This window comes from Apium graveolens, chromosome 10 (genome assembly GCF_009905375.1).
Source record: "Apium graveolens cultivar Ventura chromosome 10, ASM990537v1, whole genome shotgun sequence".
Lineage (NCBI taxonomy): Eukaryota > Viridiplantae > Streptophyta > Magnoliopsida > Apiales > Apiaceae > Apium > Apium graveolens.
Window position 1 is genome coordinate 172,029,574 of NC_133656.1, and position 18,176 is coordinate 172,047,749.

The 18,176-nt window shown below is 36.7% G+C and overlaps 2 protein-coding genes across 2 annotated transcripts; one reads left to right on the plus strand and one right to left on the minus strand.

Annotated features, from left to right (window-relative positions):
- The first annotated feature begins 12,792 nt into the window (after window positions 1-12,792).
- Window positions 12,793-14,808, plus strand: LOC141692515 (scopoletin glucosyltransferase-like). Its single transcript, XM_074497382.1, has one exon. It carries the CDS (start codon window positions 13,038-13,040, stop codon window positions 14,469-14,471), a length of 1,434 nt encoding a protein of 477 aa, XP_074353483.1. The 5' UTR covers window positions 12,793-13,037; the 3' UTR covers window positions 14,472-14,808.
- Window positions 14,809-15,630: 822 nt separating this feature from the next.
- On the minus strand, window positions 15,631-17,480 carry LOC141692516 (putative aquaporin PIP1-4). Its single transcript, XM_074497383.1, has 4 exons — window positions 17,049-17,480; window positions 16,540-16,838; window positions 16,068-16,208; window positions 15,631-15,943 (listed from the first exon to the last, which is right to left on the minus strand). Exons 1-4 carry the CDS (start codon window positions 17,377-17,379, stop codon window positions 15,851-15,853), a joined length of 864 nt encoding a protein of 287 aa, XP_074353484.1. The 5' UTR covers window positions 17,380-17,480; the 3' UTR covers window positions 15,631-15,850.
- Between the last annotated feature and the right edge of the window lie 696 nt (window positions 17,481-18,176).

Sequence of the window (18,176 nt, forward strand, 5' to 3'; positions counted from 1 at the left end):
TAACAAATAAGAAAAAGATATAAACAGTAATGCAAAGTAAATAGCAGAAAAGTTCTGGATTATATTTAACATTTTCCAGATTCTAAATGAAATTTACAAGTGAATACAAGATAGATGTTCCTCTAGCCTGAACATATAACTACATTAGACTATCTTGATTCATAAAGCTCTAATCATATTACATTGAGTTTTGAGCTAATTGACTTCAGTTGTCTTCTCTTCTGACTTCACCTTCTTCTAAATCTTGAAGCAATTCCTTGTCAAAGACACGATCCTTTTCTGAAGTGAAGCTTGCTGGTCTGACTGGTTGAACTCCAACTGACTTCAGCTTATTCTTGATCTGATTGTACCTTTTAATATTCTTTTCACAATAAGCTTGAATCAAATCAGTAGCTTGAGTCTTCAACATGGATGAATATCCAGCAGTTCTTAAATGATGTTCCATCCAGACCAGATGCTTAGCTGAGTAGTCTTTAAGAGATTGTACATCTAGCTAACAGATTTGAAGACAATCAGACTTAAAGAATCTCACCTGATGAGGATTGTTGACCACTTGAGGACTAGCCCTGCTGGCAAACTCTTTAAGCCTTTCTCGAAGAACTTCATTCAATTTTGAGCTTCTTTTAACCTTGTTGAGAAGAACCCAATTCTCTGACAAAGAACGATTCTCGAACAGATGAAGTGACACCTTGAAAGATCCTTCACTCTGACAATATACAAAAATGCTCATCTCATTTAGGGATCTATCAAAAGCAGCTGTGATCCTTGAGACTTCAGTCTTGATAGCATTCATGTACATGTCATTGTTAGGATTTGAGATTTCCAGCTTGTCAAGAAGATGTAGGAACTGCCTATCATTGTTAGTGCTCAGCTGAGGCATATCAAGTACTCTCCTAGCTTTATCCCATTTTTCATCAATCTTCAGTCTGACATCTCTTCTCCTTTCTTGAGCCTTAATGTCATGAAGACGTTGCTTTTGAAGAGTTTCTGTTCTTTGAATGTCTTTCCTCATGTCAATGATCTGAGAGACCTTCTTGAGTTCAGCTTCTTTTCTTTTCATCTCTGACTGTTCCTTCTGAAATTCTTTCTCAAACAGAGGATCCACTTGAGCTTCTTCTTCCCATTCTCCAAAATCACTTTCCTCTTCAGCTTCAAATAAACCATCTTTATCTTCCTGAACTGGTTCAGTGGGAATGTCAAAAATATCAAAGTCATCCTGTTCTCCACTGTAGTAGACATCATCAGCCTTTCCTTTGTCTCCAGCAGAGGTATCTTTTTCCTTCCCTTTGGCACTACTCCCTTTCTTCTCCCCCTTAGTTGAGGGATCCTCTTCTGACCTTCCTTTGGAACCTCCATCACCTCCAGAGCCTGATCCTCCACCAGACGGTCCTTCAAAATAAGCTCTTTGTTCTTCATTAGGGCAATGAGAATTCTTGATCATGAAATATAGGTGCTTCATCCCTTCATTGAGATGTTCCATGCCCGTCTCTATCTTTAGAAATCTTGAGGAGTCCAGTGAATGATTCATCTCAACGAGGTCTTCAAGAGAAGTCATTCTTGTATGTAGAGAGCAGAAGTTGGATATGTCATCAGCTGATAAAGTTGGAGTGTCCTGAATGGAATTGAGCTTTGGTATTACAGTGGTCTTGAGATCTGAGATGTCATTCCTGATGATTGCCAGCTGATTGTTGACAGAGGTGGAAGAAGAAGACCGTTCAACCACTTGTGCTTTGAATGCTTGAGCTTCAGCTTGGCTTTTAGCAAGTTCTTCTTTTAGAGCAGCAATTTGAGCTAACAGGTTTTGAGTATCTGTGTATGTATGTGCTCTCACCTGAATTTCACTCGTGTTTGGTTCACTCACCTCACGTGCTTGTGTTTCTCTCAATATAATTGCTCGTGAGGAGTCTTCCTGTTGCTGTTCTTCTGTACCTGCAGTAAAAATCACCCTAGCCTCTTCAAGAGAGGTCAGTGGTGGTGCAATGGGAATTCGCGAGTCCCGATCCTCAGTCAAACCTATCATTTTATGTGAAATAGATGTCTGAATTGCTTCAGGGATAGATTGACCGAGTTGCCCTCCACTTTCTCCAGATAAATCTGCGAGTGGAGAATCCCGTGAGGGAGCCAGAGGTGTTTGATCTGGGAGGGGAGAAAATGACTCTATTAAGGATGGCGGAGAGTCAGATTTTCCCTCTGAAGCATGTGACTGCTCTTCTGCCGTAACTATGGCAGGCACTGTAATCGACTCTACGTGCACTCCTCGTTCTGTGTCCTGAGTATGATCTGGGGAAGTGTATGGTTCCATTGTGAGTAATGGAATTGTGCTTGACTCAGTACAAGATGCCATGGCCCTATGGCGAATTTCAATAGATGCATCCTGTTGAGAGAATGCCTCTAGTAACTGTTCATTGGCCATTTCAAAGTCCATATCCTGTTGGGAGGACAAGGATGGGCTTTCAGATGCCTCAGTATATGTTCTTCTTTTCTTAGGAGGAGGCAGAGCTGAGGGTTCACTCATATTTAACAATGCACTACTTCCTAGTAATCTTCTGGGTAACATTTTAGACAGTGGGGGAGAGGTTGAGATAGAATGTGACTTTGTGTTTGGCTCTATGACCTGGGATTGAAGCTGTGGTTCTACAACTTCATGGTCAGCCCTATCAACCACTGGGGGTCTTTCAACAGAAGTAGGAAGGGAGTGAGAGTGAGGAATTACTACCTGTAATGGAAGAGCATCTGATGTTGGAGGAGCCTGGGTGGCTTGAACCACTGGAGGTTGAGGTTGCTGTTCATGACCGGGAAGATTGAAAATAGGTAAAGGAATATAAGTGGCCATGAAAGCAGATACAAGTACTGGAACTTGCATGAATTTGAAGGTTGTGTCTTGGCGAGTGTAAATCTTTTTGCTAACTGGAGGGGGTTCGGTTACTGCAGAGTTAGCAAAAAGGGCTTTGTGTTCAGGTGTGAGAAGATGATCTGCTATAAGCATTAGAAAACGAGCATAGTAACATGATACCCTACGATTTGCAGAATGATCACGTAAAGCAGAAGTTAGACGTCTCAAGAGAATGGGAAAAAGTAGTTTGCCAAAATTGATCCTTTGATTGAAAACAACCGCAAGACCAATATACTGCAGAGTGGAAGTGATGTTATGAAAATTGGATTTTGTGCAGTTGGCAAACACTTTGGAAAGTGTATCGAAGAAAATATCCCATTCAGACACCAAATTGGATTTAGAAAGTTTGGTTAAATTGATCACCCCCTGATAGTGAATAGCATGGAAAAAATTTGTGATATCATTTTCCGAGGGTAAATTACAGAAATTGTCTAGTGGAAAATTTAACGCACGATTGACGACTGTTTCATCAACTACATACAGTGTGTTTGCGACGGTGAATGAAAAAGATTTTGAATCATCGGCCACAGTAGAGGTTGTGCAAATCAGTCTAAGTAGATCGAAGTTTAAAATCACATTTGATTTAATAGCAGAGCTAACAATCGAATGGTCATTTAAAAATCTAATCCATGGCTTAAATTTTTCCACATCACATTTTTCTGGATTAAAATAACCAACCTGATTATGCGCGACAATTTGGAAATTGAGAGTCATTTAAAATAATAATAAGACACACACTTTCAGAATTTTAAGAATAATATTAAGAAAATTCGAATTAATTAAATTAATTTAATAATTCGAATTAAATTAATTATAATCAAAAAAATTTAGACAGAAATGTATCTCGTTAAAATTCTTAACTCACAAACGCAGTTTTGAAAAGCCAAAAGACACAAAACAGAAATTGAAATTAAAATTAAAAATAACCAAAATATCCAACAGCACCTCTGTATATATATACTTGTATGTATATATCACAAAGTGATGAATTTGTATGCTGAGTAAAAACTCGAGCAATTACGATCAACAATGGCAGTTGGGGTTTGATTTAGATCGAGTAGAGAGAGAGAGGAGAGAAAACTGTTCGAATTTTTGAAAGAAAAGAAAACTGTTGTGATTTGAAGGAAAACTGAACTGTACGCCTTTATATTACAGCTGGTATGACAATCCTGGATTGTCATACCGATTGTCATACTAGGCAAAAGAAAGGAAAGAAAAAAAACAGAAATAAAAGAAATAACAAAATAAACACTGAGTATATATAACTAGTATGACAATTTGATAGTCATACCGATTGTCATACCAGTATAAAATAAAAGAAAATATATATATATATATATTGTTTATAACTGGCAAGACAATTGATAGTCATACCGATTGTCTTGCCAGTATAAACTATACTGAAAAACACTAATATGACAATTATATATCGAAATGACTTTCAGCAAGACAATTTCAATTGTCTTGCCGATTGTCATTCTGGTAATAAACCGATTTCATGAAAATAAGTATATATATAAGTACTGAAATGACTTTCAGCAAGACAATTTCAATTGTCTTGCCGATTGTCATTTTAGTAGAAATACAATCAAATATGTACAGACTTATATAAATATATATATCTATGTACTGAAATTATATAACAAATTAGTAAAACTGAAATACAGACTTATAATATTTACAGAAACAAAGACAATATATCAGAATTTATTATTTTTATTCTAAAAATAGATTACTATTGAATTTTAGCAAATAAAATTCATAGAAAAATATTTTTAGAGAAAATAAAATATTCTGAGATATTTTAAATTAACAAGTAGGGAAAATAAAAAACAGATAAGATAATATAAATTACATAGAAATAAGCAAGAAATATGATAAAATGATAAAATAAATTTGTAAATTCATTCAAGAACAGATCCCAGATATTAACTAAATTAATCACTAAAACTATTCAACATGCCCAATTTACCAACTAATCTGGTAAATGTGGATTCGTCAAGTGGTTTAGTGAAAATATCTGCTATTTGTTCTTCTGTTGGAACAAAAAATAGTTCAACAGTACCATTCATGACGTGCTCTCTAATAAAATGATACCTGATGTCAATGTGCTTTGTCCTCGAGTGCTGCACAGGGTTGTTGGTGATGGCTATTGCACTTGTATTGTCACATAAAATAGGAATTTTGTTCAATACAGAGCCATAGTCTCGTAGTTGGTTCCTAATCCACAAGATCTGAGCACAGCAGCTTCCAGCAGCAATATATTCAGCCTCGGCCGTTGAGTTGGAAACTGTTTGTTGTTTCTTGCTGTACCATGAGACTAGTCTGCTACCTAGGAATTGACAACTCCCTGAGGTGCTTTTCCTATCAACAACACTTCCTGCATAATCTGAATCTGTATATCCGACAAGGTTAAAACCAGATTCTTTAGGGTACCAAATACCTAGATTTGGTGTTCCCTTAAGATATCTTAAGATTCGTTTAACAGCAATGAGATGAATATCTCTAGGATCCGCTTGGAACCTTGCACATAAGCATGTAGCATACATAATATCTGGTCTACTTGCAGTAAGATAGAGTAACGAGCCAATCATACCTCTGTAGCTTGTGACATCTACCTTAATGGAGTTTTCACATGGTCCAAGCTTGACAGCTGTAGTTGATGGAGTCCTTGCTGATGCAGAGTCCTCTAGATTGTACTTTTTGAGGAGTTCCTTGAGATACTTGGATTGACAAATAAATGTTCCATCTAACCTTTGATTTACTTGTAATCCAAGGAAGAACTTCAGCTCTCCCATCATGCTCATTTCAAACTTGCTGTGCATTAACTTAGCAAATCTCTTACAGAGATTATCATTAGTAGACCCAAATATTATATCATCCACATAGACTTGGACTAATATAGTATCATTCTTATGTTTTTTAGAAAAGAGAGTTTTGTCTATGACACCTCTAACAAAGCTATTTTCAATAAGAAATTCAGAGAGAGTGTCATACCATTTTCTTGGAGACTGTTTGAGACCATAGATTGCCTTGAAAAGAAAGTAGACAAAATGCAAATGATCTGGATCTTCAAAACCAGGAGGTTGCTCTACATATACCTCTTCATCCAGCTTTCCATTCAGAAAGGCGCTCTTGACATCCATTTGATAAACTTTAAAGTTTGAGAATGCTGCGAATGCCAGAAATATCCTGATGGCCTCAAGTCTAGCCACTGGAGCATAGGTTTCATCATAATCAATGCCTTCAGCTTGAGAATACCCTTTTGCTACCAGTCTTGCCTTGTTTCTCGTAACCACACCATCTTCATCTAGTTTATTCCTGAATACCCACCTAGTACCAACAGCTTTCTTGTGTGTAGGTCTAGGTACTAGTTTCCAGACTTGTTGACTTTCAAACTGATTGAGCTCATCTTGTATAGCAATCACCCAATCTGGATCAGTTAGTGCTTCTTCAATCTTCTTAGGTTCCATCTCAGAAAGAAATCCTGAGAACAGACACTCATTTTGAGTAGCACGTCTAGTTCTGACTCCAACATCTGGATCACCAATAATCAACTCAAAAGGGTGAGCTTTATTCCAGACAGTCTGTCTTGGAAGATTTAATCTTGATGATTCGCCTTGAAATTCATTGTGATGTTGTGTCCTACTAGATGATCCTTCAGTATCTCCCCCTGAGTTGTTGCCATGTTGACTTGAAGATTCTCCGTCAGTAGCAGTGGTATCTTCATTGTTGCCAAAGTTTCCATCACTATTACCTTGAGTATCATCATGATTAACAGGTTCTTCACCAGCAACAACCTCAGGTTCTTGACCATGTTCTGATTCTGAATCTGACGTATCATCAAACTTCAGTTTCTCAGAAGGATCTTCAGTTTGGATACTAGGGAGTTTAGTGTCATCAAATGTAACATTGACACTTTCAGTTACTTTGTGTTGATCAATGATATACACTCTATATGATCTTCTTCCATATCCAACAAAAATACCCTCATATGCCTTTGCCTCGAACTTACCACGACGATCATCTCCATCCTTGAGCACGAAGCATCTGGCACCAAATACATGAAAGTATTTGATAGAAGGTTTCTGTTCATTCAAAATCTCATAAGGAGTTTTCATGAAGTCTTTGTTGATTAGAGTTCGATTATGAGTATAACATGCAGTATTGACAGCTTCAGCCCAAAAGTACATTGGAAGACCTGATTCACTTAACATCATTCTTGCAGCTTCAATCAATGTATGATTCTTCCTTTCTACCACTCCATTTTGCTGAGGGGTTCTAGGAGCTGAAAATTGTCTGGTAATCCCTTTGTCTGTACAGAATCCATTGAGAAGTGCATTCTTGAATTCTGTCCCATTATCTGACCTTATTGCTCTAACAGGGACGTTAGAATCTAACTCAATCATCTTGATATGATCAATCACAACTTGTGGTGTTTCATCCTTAGAGTGAAGAAATAAAACCCACGTATACTTGGAATAGTCATCAACTATCACAAGACAGTAACACTTCTTTGACATTGAAAGGATATTAACTGGACCAAATAAATCCATGTGCAATAATTGCAGAACACCAGTTATGGAAGATGTGTCAGTGCCTTTGTGACTTGCTTTCTTTGACTTTCCTTTCTGGCAAGCCTCACATAGTCCTTCTGGAGAGAATTCCAGCTGAGGCAGACCTCTTACCAATTCTCTTTTGACAAGAGAATTCATTGTTTTAAAATTGAGATGAGAAAGTCTCTTGTGCCATAGCCAACTCTCATCTGACAATGCCTTTGCATAGAAACAATTGACTTCAAGATTGCTTCCAGAGTTCATGTCAGCTACGAACAGATTTCCTTTCCGGATTCCCATTAAGGAGGGTTTTTCACTTTTCTTGTGCAGAATCTGACACTTCAGCTTGTCGAATAAAACATTGTAGCCGTTGTCACAGAACTGACTAATGCTAAGCAGATTGTGTTCAAGTCCTTGCACAACATATACATTTTCAATGATAACATTTCCAGCTAGCAAACAGCCATATCCCTCCGTTAAACCTTTGCTGTTATCTCCAAAGGTAACCACTGGGCCAGCTTTCTCAACCACATTTGATAGCAGGGCTCTATCTCCGGTCATATGTCTTGACGATCCGCTGTCAAGAATCCACACTACCGGTTGTACCTGTTTAATGCCCTCTTTTCTTGACGATGAGGTGCTTGCATCACTAGCCATGAGAGCAAGATTCCCAACTTCTTCATCTTCACTGTCAGTATCATCCCAGCTTCTTCCCTTTGCCAGGTAAGCCCTTTCAGATTTACTCTTCTGATTAGAATCGTAAGAGTTCTTCCTAGCTTGTTTTGGCTTCCTGCATTCTGTGGCAAAGTGTCCCAACTCATTACAGTTGAAGCATCGAATGGTGCTTCGATCAACCATCCCTGTTTTATACCCACCACTGCTGGTGTTAGAGGATGAAGATCCACCTTTCTGGAATCTGTTGTAGTTGGACTTGTACTTGAACTTGGGATTCCTTTTGAATCTGACATTTGAGAATCTCTTGACAATCAGGGCCATTGACTCATCCTCCAATTGCTCCAGTTCTTCCAAGGAATAATAATCATCTCCTGATTGATTTGTAGTAGGAGAATCAAATTCTACTACTATCACATTATCTTCAACCTTGGAAGACTGTACCATTCTTTCTGACTGTTGAGATTGTTATTGATATTGTGGTTGTTGTTGTTCATCAGCTACTAGAGCACTAGACGTGCTGACCACTCTTCCTTTCCCGTAAACTTCCTTCTGCTGAATCTGCTCCAACTCGTAAGTCTTTAACACACCATAGAGCCTTTCCAAAGAAATCTCACTCAGATCTCTTGCTTCTCTTATGGCAGTGATTCTATGTTCGAGATGAGTTGGCAGTGTTAAAAGGAACTTTTTGTTGACCTCCCTGATGGAATAGTATTTACCATTAATATTCAGGTTGTTGATCATTGCATTGTACCTCTCAAACACTTCAGTGATTCCTTCCCCTGGATTGGATTTAAAGTATTCATACTCAGAGGTTAGGATTTCTAGTTTGTTCTCCCTAACTTCCTCTGTGCCTTCATTAATAATCTCAATAGTTTCCCAGATATGTTTGGAATCTTTACAATTCATCACATGTCTATTCATCAGGGGATTAAGGGAATCTACTAAGATTAATTGAAGGCTAGCATCCAGGGAGGCTTCTTCTATTTCAGCAGGAGAGAAGTCCTCAGGATCCTTCACATAAGTTCTCACTTTGGTGATCACCACATCATTTTCTATTACCTCTGGTTCAATAACCATAGGAATTTTTGGACCCTTCTTCAACACTTGCAAATATTTGGGATTAGCAACCTGTAAAAACAGTAGCATCTTCTTCTTCCACATAACATAATTTTCTTTATCGAAAAGTGGAATTTTAACGGTTCCAACTTTTTGTGTAGTTATTATGAATTTTTTTTTGAGTGAATAAAAAATTCAAGAAGTGAAAGAAACACAAAAGTCTAGGATCTAGATTTGTACGTTAATCAGAAGGCTCCAATACCAATTGTTAGGTCCCAATTTGTTTGTAGAAGGGGGGGTTGAATGCAAATAATACCGTTTAATCGAATAAAATGCGGAATAAAATTGTGAAACAAAATTCAAGTTAAATAAAACTTTTATTAAACTTGAAAGGTGTTACAACTACGGTATCGGTTACAAGGGATTAATCTCAAATCAATTATTACAAATCTAGAATAAATTCGACATGAACTTTTTCTATTTTTGTAATTAAAAGATCAAATGCTAAATGCGATTTGAGATTAAGTTCTAGGGATTTTAATCCGCTAGATTGATACACAAGAACAAGATAAATATTTCTAGTTGATTGGATTTAACTTTACAATCTAGAAATTTAATCTTGAAGAAAAGCAGATGAAAAATAAAATGTTATGCTTTTGTTTTCTGCTCCTTTTTCTCTTGTGTGTTCTGTTTGATTGGATTCTGTAAGTGTTGATCAACAAAAGTCTTCTGCTGCTTTTATCAAACACCGAACTGAAAAATGTACTGGCATGACAATCTCTTTGGCCAGCAAGACTTTCGGTATGACAATATTTACAACTAGCAAGACAATCAAAATGAACTAGCAAGACTTTCGGTATGACTATTGATTGTCATACTGATTGTCATATTAGTTCAAATAAATTGTCTTGCTGAATTAATAACAGATTTTAATCTAAACAGAAATTCTAATAAGACAATTAAATGTATTGGCATGACTTTCGGTATGACTATCAATTGTCATACCGATTGTCATACTAGTTCAAATGAATTGTCTTGTTTTGAATTTAAGCAGATTTTAAACCAATTAAAATCTTGTAAATCCTCAATATTAATTCTAAATTAATTAATCAATTTAATTCAATTAATCAATAAATTAATCTTTGCAGATATAATTTATTTTCTTAATTAAATTATTTGACTTAATTAATTAATAGAGAATTAATACTAACCCTAAGCAGCATCCATTCTTCTGACAATCTTCTGAAAATCACTGAGACTTATGAATCAATTCCGCCACTTCAATGCTGACACTCGATGTACTGTCTGGTTCATGAGTGACTAACTTCCGTGACGTTTCTTCATGTCTTGACTTTGATACTCTGATTAAATCCTTGTAATAAATGATACCCTGACGAGATCTCTGTCACTTGATTAAATCCACGATCTTGATTTATATCACTGAGGCATGATCAAATTCTTGAACTTCTTCCAGTGAATCTTCAAGTCTGCAGATGAACAATGTTTCTTTATCCTTTGACAGATGTTACTTTGTGAGATCTCTCTGATGATAGATCCACTATTTACTTATTACATTCTTATTTGAGTTGAGTTAAATCCTCGAATAAACGAATAGGCTATGACATATGCCTTTCAGACGACCTTATATATAATTCAGACACGCAACCTATTACAATACACACACTGAGTAGTCATTTCAATTTAATTGAAGAAGGAAGCATGTGACCTTTGCTGACTATTCATGACAGCATAAAGCAAATTGCTTCTGCATTTTTGAAATAGTTAATCCAAAATAATGTACCAAAACAAATCTGTGATAAAGTATGGCAAAAGATTCCGACTTGGATGTGACTTATCGTTTACTACAACTGCTAAAAGTAACCACTACGAAATCACTACTACATATTTCCATTTATATCTTGTCAACAACAGGGGGAAATTTCAAATTTCTTGTTCAATCTTCATTCACATGTTAAAGTGACTATACAATTACAATAATTTCTTACAAACTTCAATATACACATTGAGTAGTCAATTCAAATTAATACAATCAGAATGGATGTGACTTCTGCTTTAACATGTTGATAATTGAATCAAAGGGATAATATGTCAAACAAAAGTGATGACCACAAAATCTGCTAGGATAAGATGTGAATCCAAAAGGATAAGATTGCCTTAAATTTTTGCCTATAAATACCAATTTCCAATTGTCATCACTAATATAACTTTATAATCTCATCCATATTTATCTTAATCATTATTGTGATGGAGAGGCAAGAAATGTGTTTCTGTGGCGTGGAACCCGAGATATCTAATATGTGGACTGGTGAATATGCCGGTAGGCGTTGGGAGCGGTGTGCTAACTGGAAGTGTGCTTACTTTGTTTGGCTCGATGAGCCTCTGACAGGCCGTGCTTTGGAAGCTTTTCACCAGCTTTACAAGGAGATGGACAGAAAACAGTATGACATGAAGATGGAATTATGGGCATATTATCAAGAGAAGTTGGTTGCGATTAGTGCTTAGGTGGTTGAGAAGGTGCGGGAAGTGGAAACCACCATCAACGACGCTCGAATTTAATAAATTCAAATATGGGATTGTCCCCACTTATTTTCAATCTAGTTGTATTTTCAAGTACTGTTGCTTTGATGTTGTTGTAGTTTCAAACTTGAAGTTGTATTCGAGATAATAAAAAAATTCTATATAATATGAACACTTAACTATTTTATATTTGCTACTTTCTATTCATTTTATAATATAAAACAAAAATGGAGGATAGTAATCTATACTACGTCATTCTATAAAATTGTAATTTCAAATTTAGTATGCTCATTCTATGAAAAATATATTTTGCCAATTTACTGTATTATTTCTAACTTTTTCCTTACTTTCTTACCATTTTCGGGTGGCTAAAAATCTTTTATCTCATTTTTTTCTTAAATTCAATCTTTTTAGTCAAAGTAGTCTAGAAATATTACTATATAAAGTTATAAATTTTAAATTTTGGAGTAAATAACTATATATTCAAAAAAAATAAAAATCACTCTTCCTTACACTAGTTCACATTTCTTTCCAAGGTACCATGTTCGGGTACATATAAATATAGCTTCTTTATTTTTTTTCCCTGATTTTTTAAAATTAAATAAAAGTAGTGTACTTTTACTACAATATTAAGCAAAAAAAATTAAAATTATAAGGCTATATTATGCTTTCTGATGCTACCAAAAATCTTGTTGCATGTTATTAATCGGTCAATAGGGAAAGAAGAAAAAAGGAAAAACAAAATAAAAAAGAGACTACGCCACTTTAAGTGGCATAGTTTGGTCCAATGCCACTTGAAGCGGCGTAGTGGCCTATTTTTGCAAGATTATGTTCAGCTAACCTAATTTTACAAATTCTCTATTTAATTTACCTAGAAATCCAACGGAACCCGAAACTTGAGTACAAAACTAGATTTTGTTTTTCTTTTTCCGTTACAGTCGATCCAATGAACATCCAGAAGACTCAAATGTGTGGGGAACAAACAGTTGTCATCTTTATTTCACTTAATTTTAAGGTCATAATTCTGTGTGGTTGTCGTCACATTTATAACTTCTAGGGAAGTGCATTTAGTTGCTCTGCTTTTACCATACAAATTTTATCTTCTAAACTCAAAAAAATCCAATTTGACATTGCTACTGCGGTCTGCGGATATCTTCGAAACTCCGTCAAGCTGATTTCAAGTTTCTCATTGTTTAAATTGAAGATTTTCATAATTTTTGTGAATATTTACGAAACAGTCACTGTTTAAGTATCTTCACAGTTCCATAAGCATCTTTGCAGTTCCATAAGTTATAGTCACAATAACTAGCCATACTAAAATGGTTGAGCTTCATGTCTTCTTCTTTCCTGTTATGGCTCATGGTCACATGATACCTATCCTAGATATGGCCAAGTTATTTGCTTCTCGAGGCGTACATTCTGCGATTATCACTACGCCTCTCAATGCTCCTGCATTCGCAAAAACAGTACAGAAAAGCAACGATTCAGGTTTTCAAATGAGTATCAAAGTTGTTGAATTCTCGAAATTATCAGGCTTGCCGGAAGGTTGTGAAAATGCTGATCAGCTCCCTTCAGCAATGCTCCCTAAGTTCTTTAATGCTACAAGGATGCTCCAGATACAGGTTGAGCAACTTCTTGAAGAATATCGTCCTAGCTGTCTTGTGGCTGATATGTTCTTTCCTTGGGCTACTGACTCGGCAGCCAAATTTGATATTCCCACATTGGTTTTCCATGGATCGAGTTTCTTTGCATCCTGTGCTTCAGAACAAGTAAGGCTCCACAAGCCATTTAAGAACTTGAAACATGACCTGGACGAGTTTTTTGTGCCTAATATTCCACATGAAGTAAAGCTGTGTTTGAGCAGTATCCCACCCTTCGAACGAGAAGAGACTGATAAAGAGTTGGCAAAGTTACAAACTGAGTCAAAAGAAGCCGAGTTAAGAAGCTATGGAGTGATTGTAAACAGTTTTTATGAGCTCGAACCAGATTATGCTGATCATTACAAGAATGTTTTGAATAGGAGGGCATGGCATATAGGTCCTCTTTCGTTATCCAACAGGAGTACTGAAGAAAAAGCACAAAGAGGGAAAAAAGCATCCATCAGTGAAGCTAAATGCTTGGAGTGGCTGAATTTCAGATGTTCCAACTCAGTTTTATACGTTTGCTTTGGAAGTATATGCAAATTTCCAGGTAAGCAGTTACATGAGATAGCGATAGGACTTGAAGCTTCTCAACAACAATTCATATGGGTTGTAACGTATGCCAATGGTGATGAAGAAATTGAGGAATGGATGCCTAAAGGTTTTGAGGAAAGAATCGAAGGTAAAGGCCTAATTATTAGAGGATGGGCGCCCCAAGTGCTGATTCTTGATCATAAAGCTATAGGAGGTTTTGTAACACATTGTGGATGGAACTCAACTCTTGAAGCCATATCTGCCGGGGTGCCAATGGTCACATGGCCTTCTTTTGCGGAGCAGTTTTATAATGAAAAATTGATCACGGAGATTCTTGGGATTGGCGTTGCTGTTGGTGCTAAGGAATGGGTTCTTGGGACAGGCGGTGGTAACATAAAAAGAGAAGCGGTGGAGACAGCAGTGAAGACAATAATGGTGGGTGAAGAGGCCAAGGAAAGAAGAAACAGAGCCAAGGTACTCAAAGAGATGGCAAGAAAGGCTGTTGAAGAAGGTGGATCGTCTCACTCGGATTTGAATGCTTTGATTCAAGAACTCGACTTATTCCATTCTTCAGGTTAAGAAAGAATATGATCAGCTAGCTACTATATTAGTTGCACTGGTTCTCTTGGTGCTGCATTCCAGTGCATGGTTCTGCTTGATGCCTCTATCAATATAACGTTTGCTCTATAAAGAAAACACAGTAACAAAATAGACCCTCTCTGACATTTACAACCCAAATCATTCTAATTTCTAGAGTATACACAGATTGTTTGTTTGTTTGTTTTTAACATATAAAAAAGTTAATTCAATGCACAAGATAGCTTGCAGAACTGTGTTGAATAACTGTATTCTCAGAGCTTTGTGTTTGAAGAACCGATAAACTCTGCAATATTACAAACTGCAGTTTTTTCTTCAACTGATTTTTGAAGGATTGTAGGAATTGATTAGGATAGACTTATGTATATACTATATACATACATGGTGTCCGAGTTCCAGATAATTTAAAATTTTAAATGCACAGAACACAAAATAATATTTTCTTTTAATCCCTTGAAACTGGTTTACAAAGGTGGGTACAAATTACGGCAGAAGCTCAGAATTGAACTCGGACAGAGATTTGTTTAAGAATGCAAAGCGAAGCAAATCATAAAGTAAATCGAAGCACCAAAAATGCAATATTTTCAAGTCAACAATGAAAGTGCAAACCGTAATTTCTAAGATTACTCCCACTAGTATAACTATCATCATTTTTGCTGTAATCGCACTTCAAAGTCTCATGACCTATACCAATCCCACAAAGACAATTGAACACATTAAACACATTCATTGCGCCTACCCAATACCACAAGGACAATTCAACACACAAACACATTCAGTGCCCCTACCAATATCACAATAAACAGTTTCAATTCAAACACATTTACAATGTGTAACACTCTTTAACAATTCAGAGCCTTAGTCTTTTTCAGGTTTTTCGAGATTAAAATGTTTATTGTAACATCAATTTATCACCTACTATTAAATAAAATGAAAGGTTCAAGGGGTAAGTGGCAAATATAGAGAGGGTGTTTAATAAAGAATGGAGCAGGTTTGTTAGGGTGGGATGATTCTGGGATAAAATTATGAAAGCACAACCACCACTACTCATAGTCACACACTAGTGATGAAAATCATGTGATGCAGGGGCCACTGCCCCTACTTTAGTGTTGGCTCCATCTTTAAGTTTAAGCAATGCATATCAAAAAGCAATTTGAAGTCCCTACTCAACATGCCATTGTCACATAAATTCTCTAAGAAAATAAGTTACAAACAGATAGGTACATACATAGATCCACTGGAAAACAAACAAAGAAAAGGGGAGGTGAAGAAACAAACATACAAACAACTCAGCTGGTTTAAGCTTCTTAAACATTTATAAAGGGACCACCACAAACATAAATAAAATCCAGTCAATGGATTTACTTGGACTTGAATGGAATTGCTCTGATCACAACCTGGTGGTATAGTGCTGCAAGTGCTGCTCCAATGAATGGTCCTACCCAGAAGATCCACTGTAAAAAATGCATAGATTTACTCCATTTAATTAGTGATAATTATGCAACAAAACCATATTTATAAACAACTTAAACTTGTTACAGATTATATGTTGTAGAATGATTGTGGGCAGGGGCTCACATGATCATGCCACGCATGGTCCTTGTTGAAGATGATGGCTGCACCAAGACTCCTAGCTGGGTTGATACCCGTTCCGGTAATGGGGATAGTGGCCAAGTGAACCAAGAATACAGCAAATCCAATAGGCAATGGTGCTAAGATCTGAAAATTAATCGATGTCATAATAAGCTCCAAATTAAAATGTCGTATGATTTCATTTCAATTTTACATCTCATTATAGGATTTAGCCTACAAACTCTACAAATTGGCTGCAAATTATCGGTTTACGAGGGTAAAATCATCATCAGATTTTTATATCATCGTTGCACTCCTATAAATTATAAGTTCCAACTACAGGCCCAAAAACGCTAGTTGGTAGTTTCTAAACTAAACTAATTTGTCATTGAACAAATAACAATCAAAATATAAACAGAAAACTTTAATCATTCATCTTATAAACTGATCAAAACACAAGAGTGAAGGGGGGGCTTACAGGAACATGAGAATCTCTAGCGCTACGCTTGGCATCAGTGGCGGAGAAGACGGTGTAAACAAGCACAAAGGTACCAATAATCTCAGCACCCAAACCATCACCTTTGGTGTAACCATGAGCTACAACATTAGCACCACCACCTTGAAGACTATATTGTTTCTTCCCTTCAAACCCTTTCACCACTCCAGCTCCACAGATCGCCCCCAAACACTGCATCACCATGTAGAACACCGCCCTTGTCAATGTCAACTTTCGCGCCAAAAACAGCCCGAATGTCACCGCCGGGTTAATATGCCCTCCTGCACATCATCCACCCCAAACACTTTCACATATTACCACATACATAACATAAACTTGTTATAATTACGCATCTTTTATAACATGATGCTAGAGGTCACGAAATATTTGCAGATAAAGCTGATGCGACATTGAATTATCGCCATCAGCTAAATATCTGGTGACCTCTATAAGTAATTGTAATAATTAAGTAAATTATAAAAAAAATATACCAGAAATGCCAGCAGTGCAGTAAACAAGAGCGAAGATCATGCCACCAAAAGCCCAAGCAATTCCTTGAATTCCGACAGATGCACACTTGTTAGGAGACTTAGACACGCCCATGACAGTCAAGACAGTGATGTAAAGAAACAGGAAAGTTGCAATAAACTCAGCAATTCCAGCTCGGTAAAAAGACCAGGAGCTGAGCTCAGAGGCTTCAAACAAAGGTGTAGGAGGTGGCTCCTTATAGTCTTTGTCTTGGCTCTGAGCTGCCGTACCAATTGGCTGCCTCTCGTTGAACTTGTTGGCTCCTAGTCTCACATCTTCTTCTTTGCCTTCCATTTTTTCGAGTTTGTGTTGTTTTCTCTCTCACACAGTTAAACACGCACTTTGTTCTCTCTCTCTACCAGAGAATTGTTTAGGTTTTGGAGTGATGGAAGAGTGTGAGAGTGGTTTCTATAAATGGTGAGTAGAATTGCTCCATGTGGGTCCCAGTGACGGGTTATTTTTTACGTATAGAGAAGGTATGCCGTATGCGTTTGGGAGAATGACGGAACTGCCCTGAATTATTGACAAGGACGTTGGTTTTGGTCGGTTTATTATTTTCACGGAAAGTTAAAGATTTGTACTAGTCAAGTTTAGAGTTCTTCAAATTCAATCATAATCTGTTAAGGTTCAGTAAATAAAATGTTCGCAGCTTATTTTTTTCAGATTTTTAACTGTAAATTGAAATTAAATTGTTAATTTTGCGGGGAACCAACTTTTCTACGACCCTGAAATTGAATACATCTGCATTTTAAAGTGGTGAACACTGAAAACACATTTTTTTTTTATTTTTTTAAAGTGGTGAACACTGAAAACACATTGATCCACCGTCTACTCACCAAAAATTGATCACAATTCGGGTACAAAGAAACGGACGGGCCGGTTTTAAGCCGGTTGACACGTACTAAATGGTAGGACACGTGGCGGAAGAAGCATGGCTCGTTACTCTGGCAATTGGACTAGACTACTGCAGACTGCAGTGCAGCTTTCGTTGAATGCTATTCATATTTGGGATTTGGTTATTTACTGCGCTTTGCATAGGCTTTAACAATTTTTTATATTTTTAAATATTTTTTACAAAAATTAAAACAAAT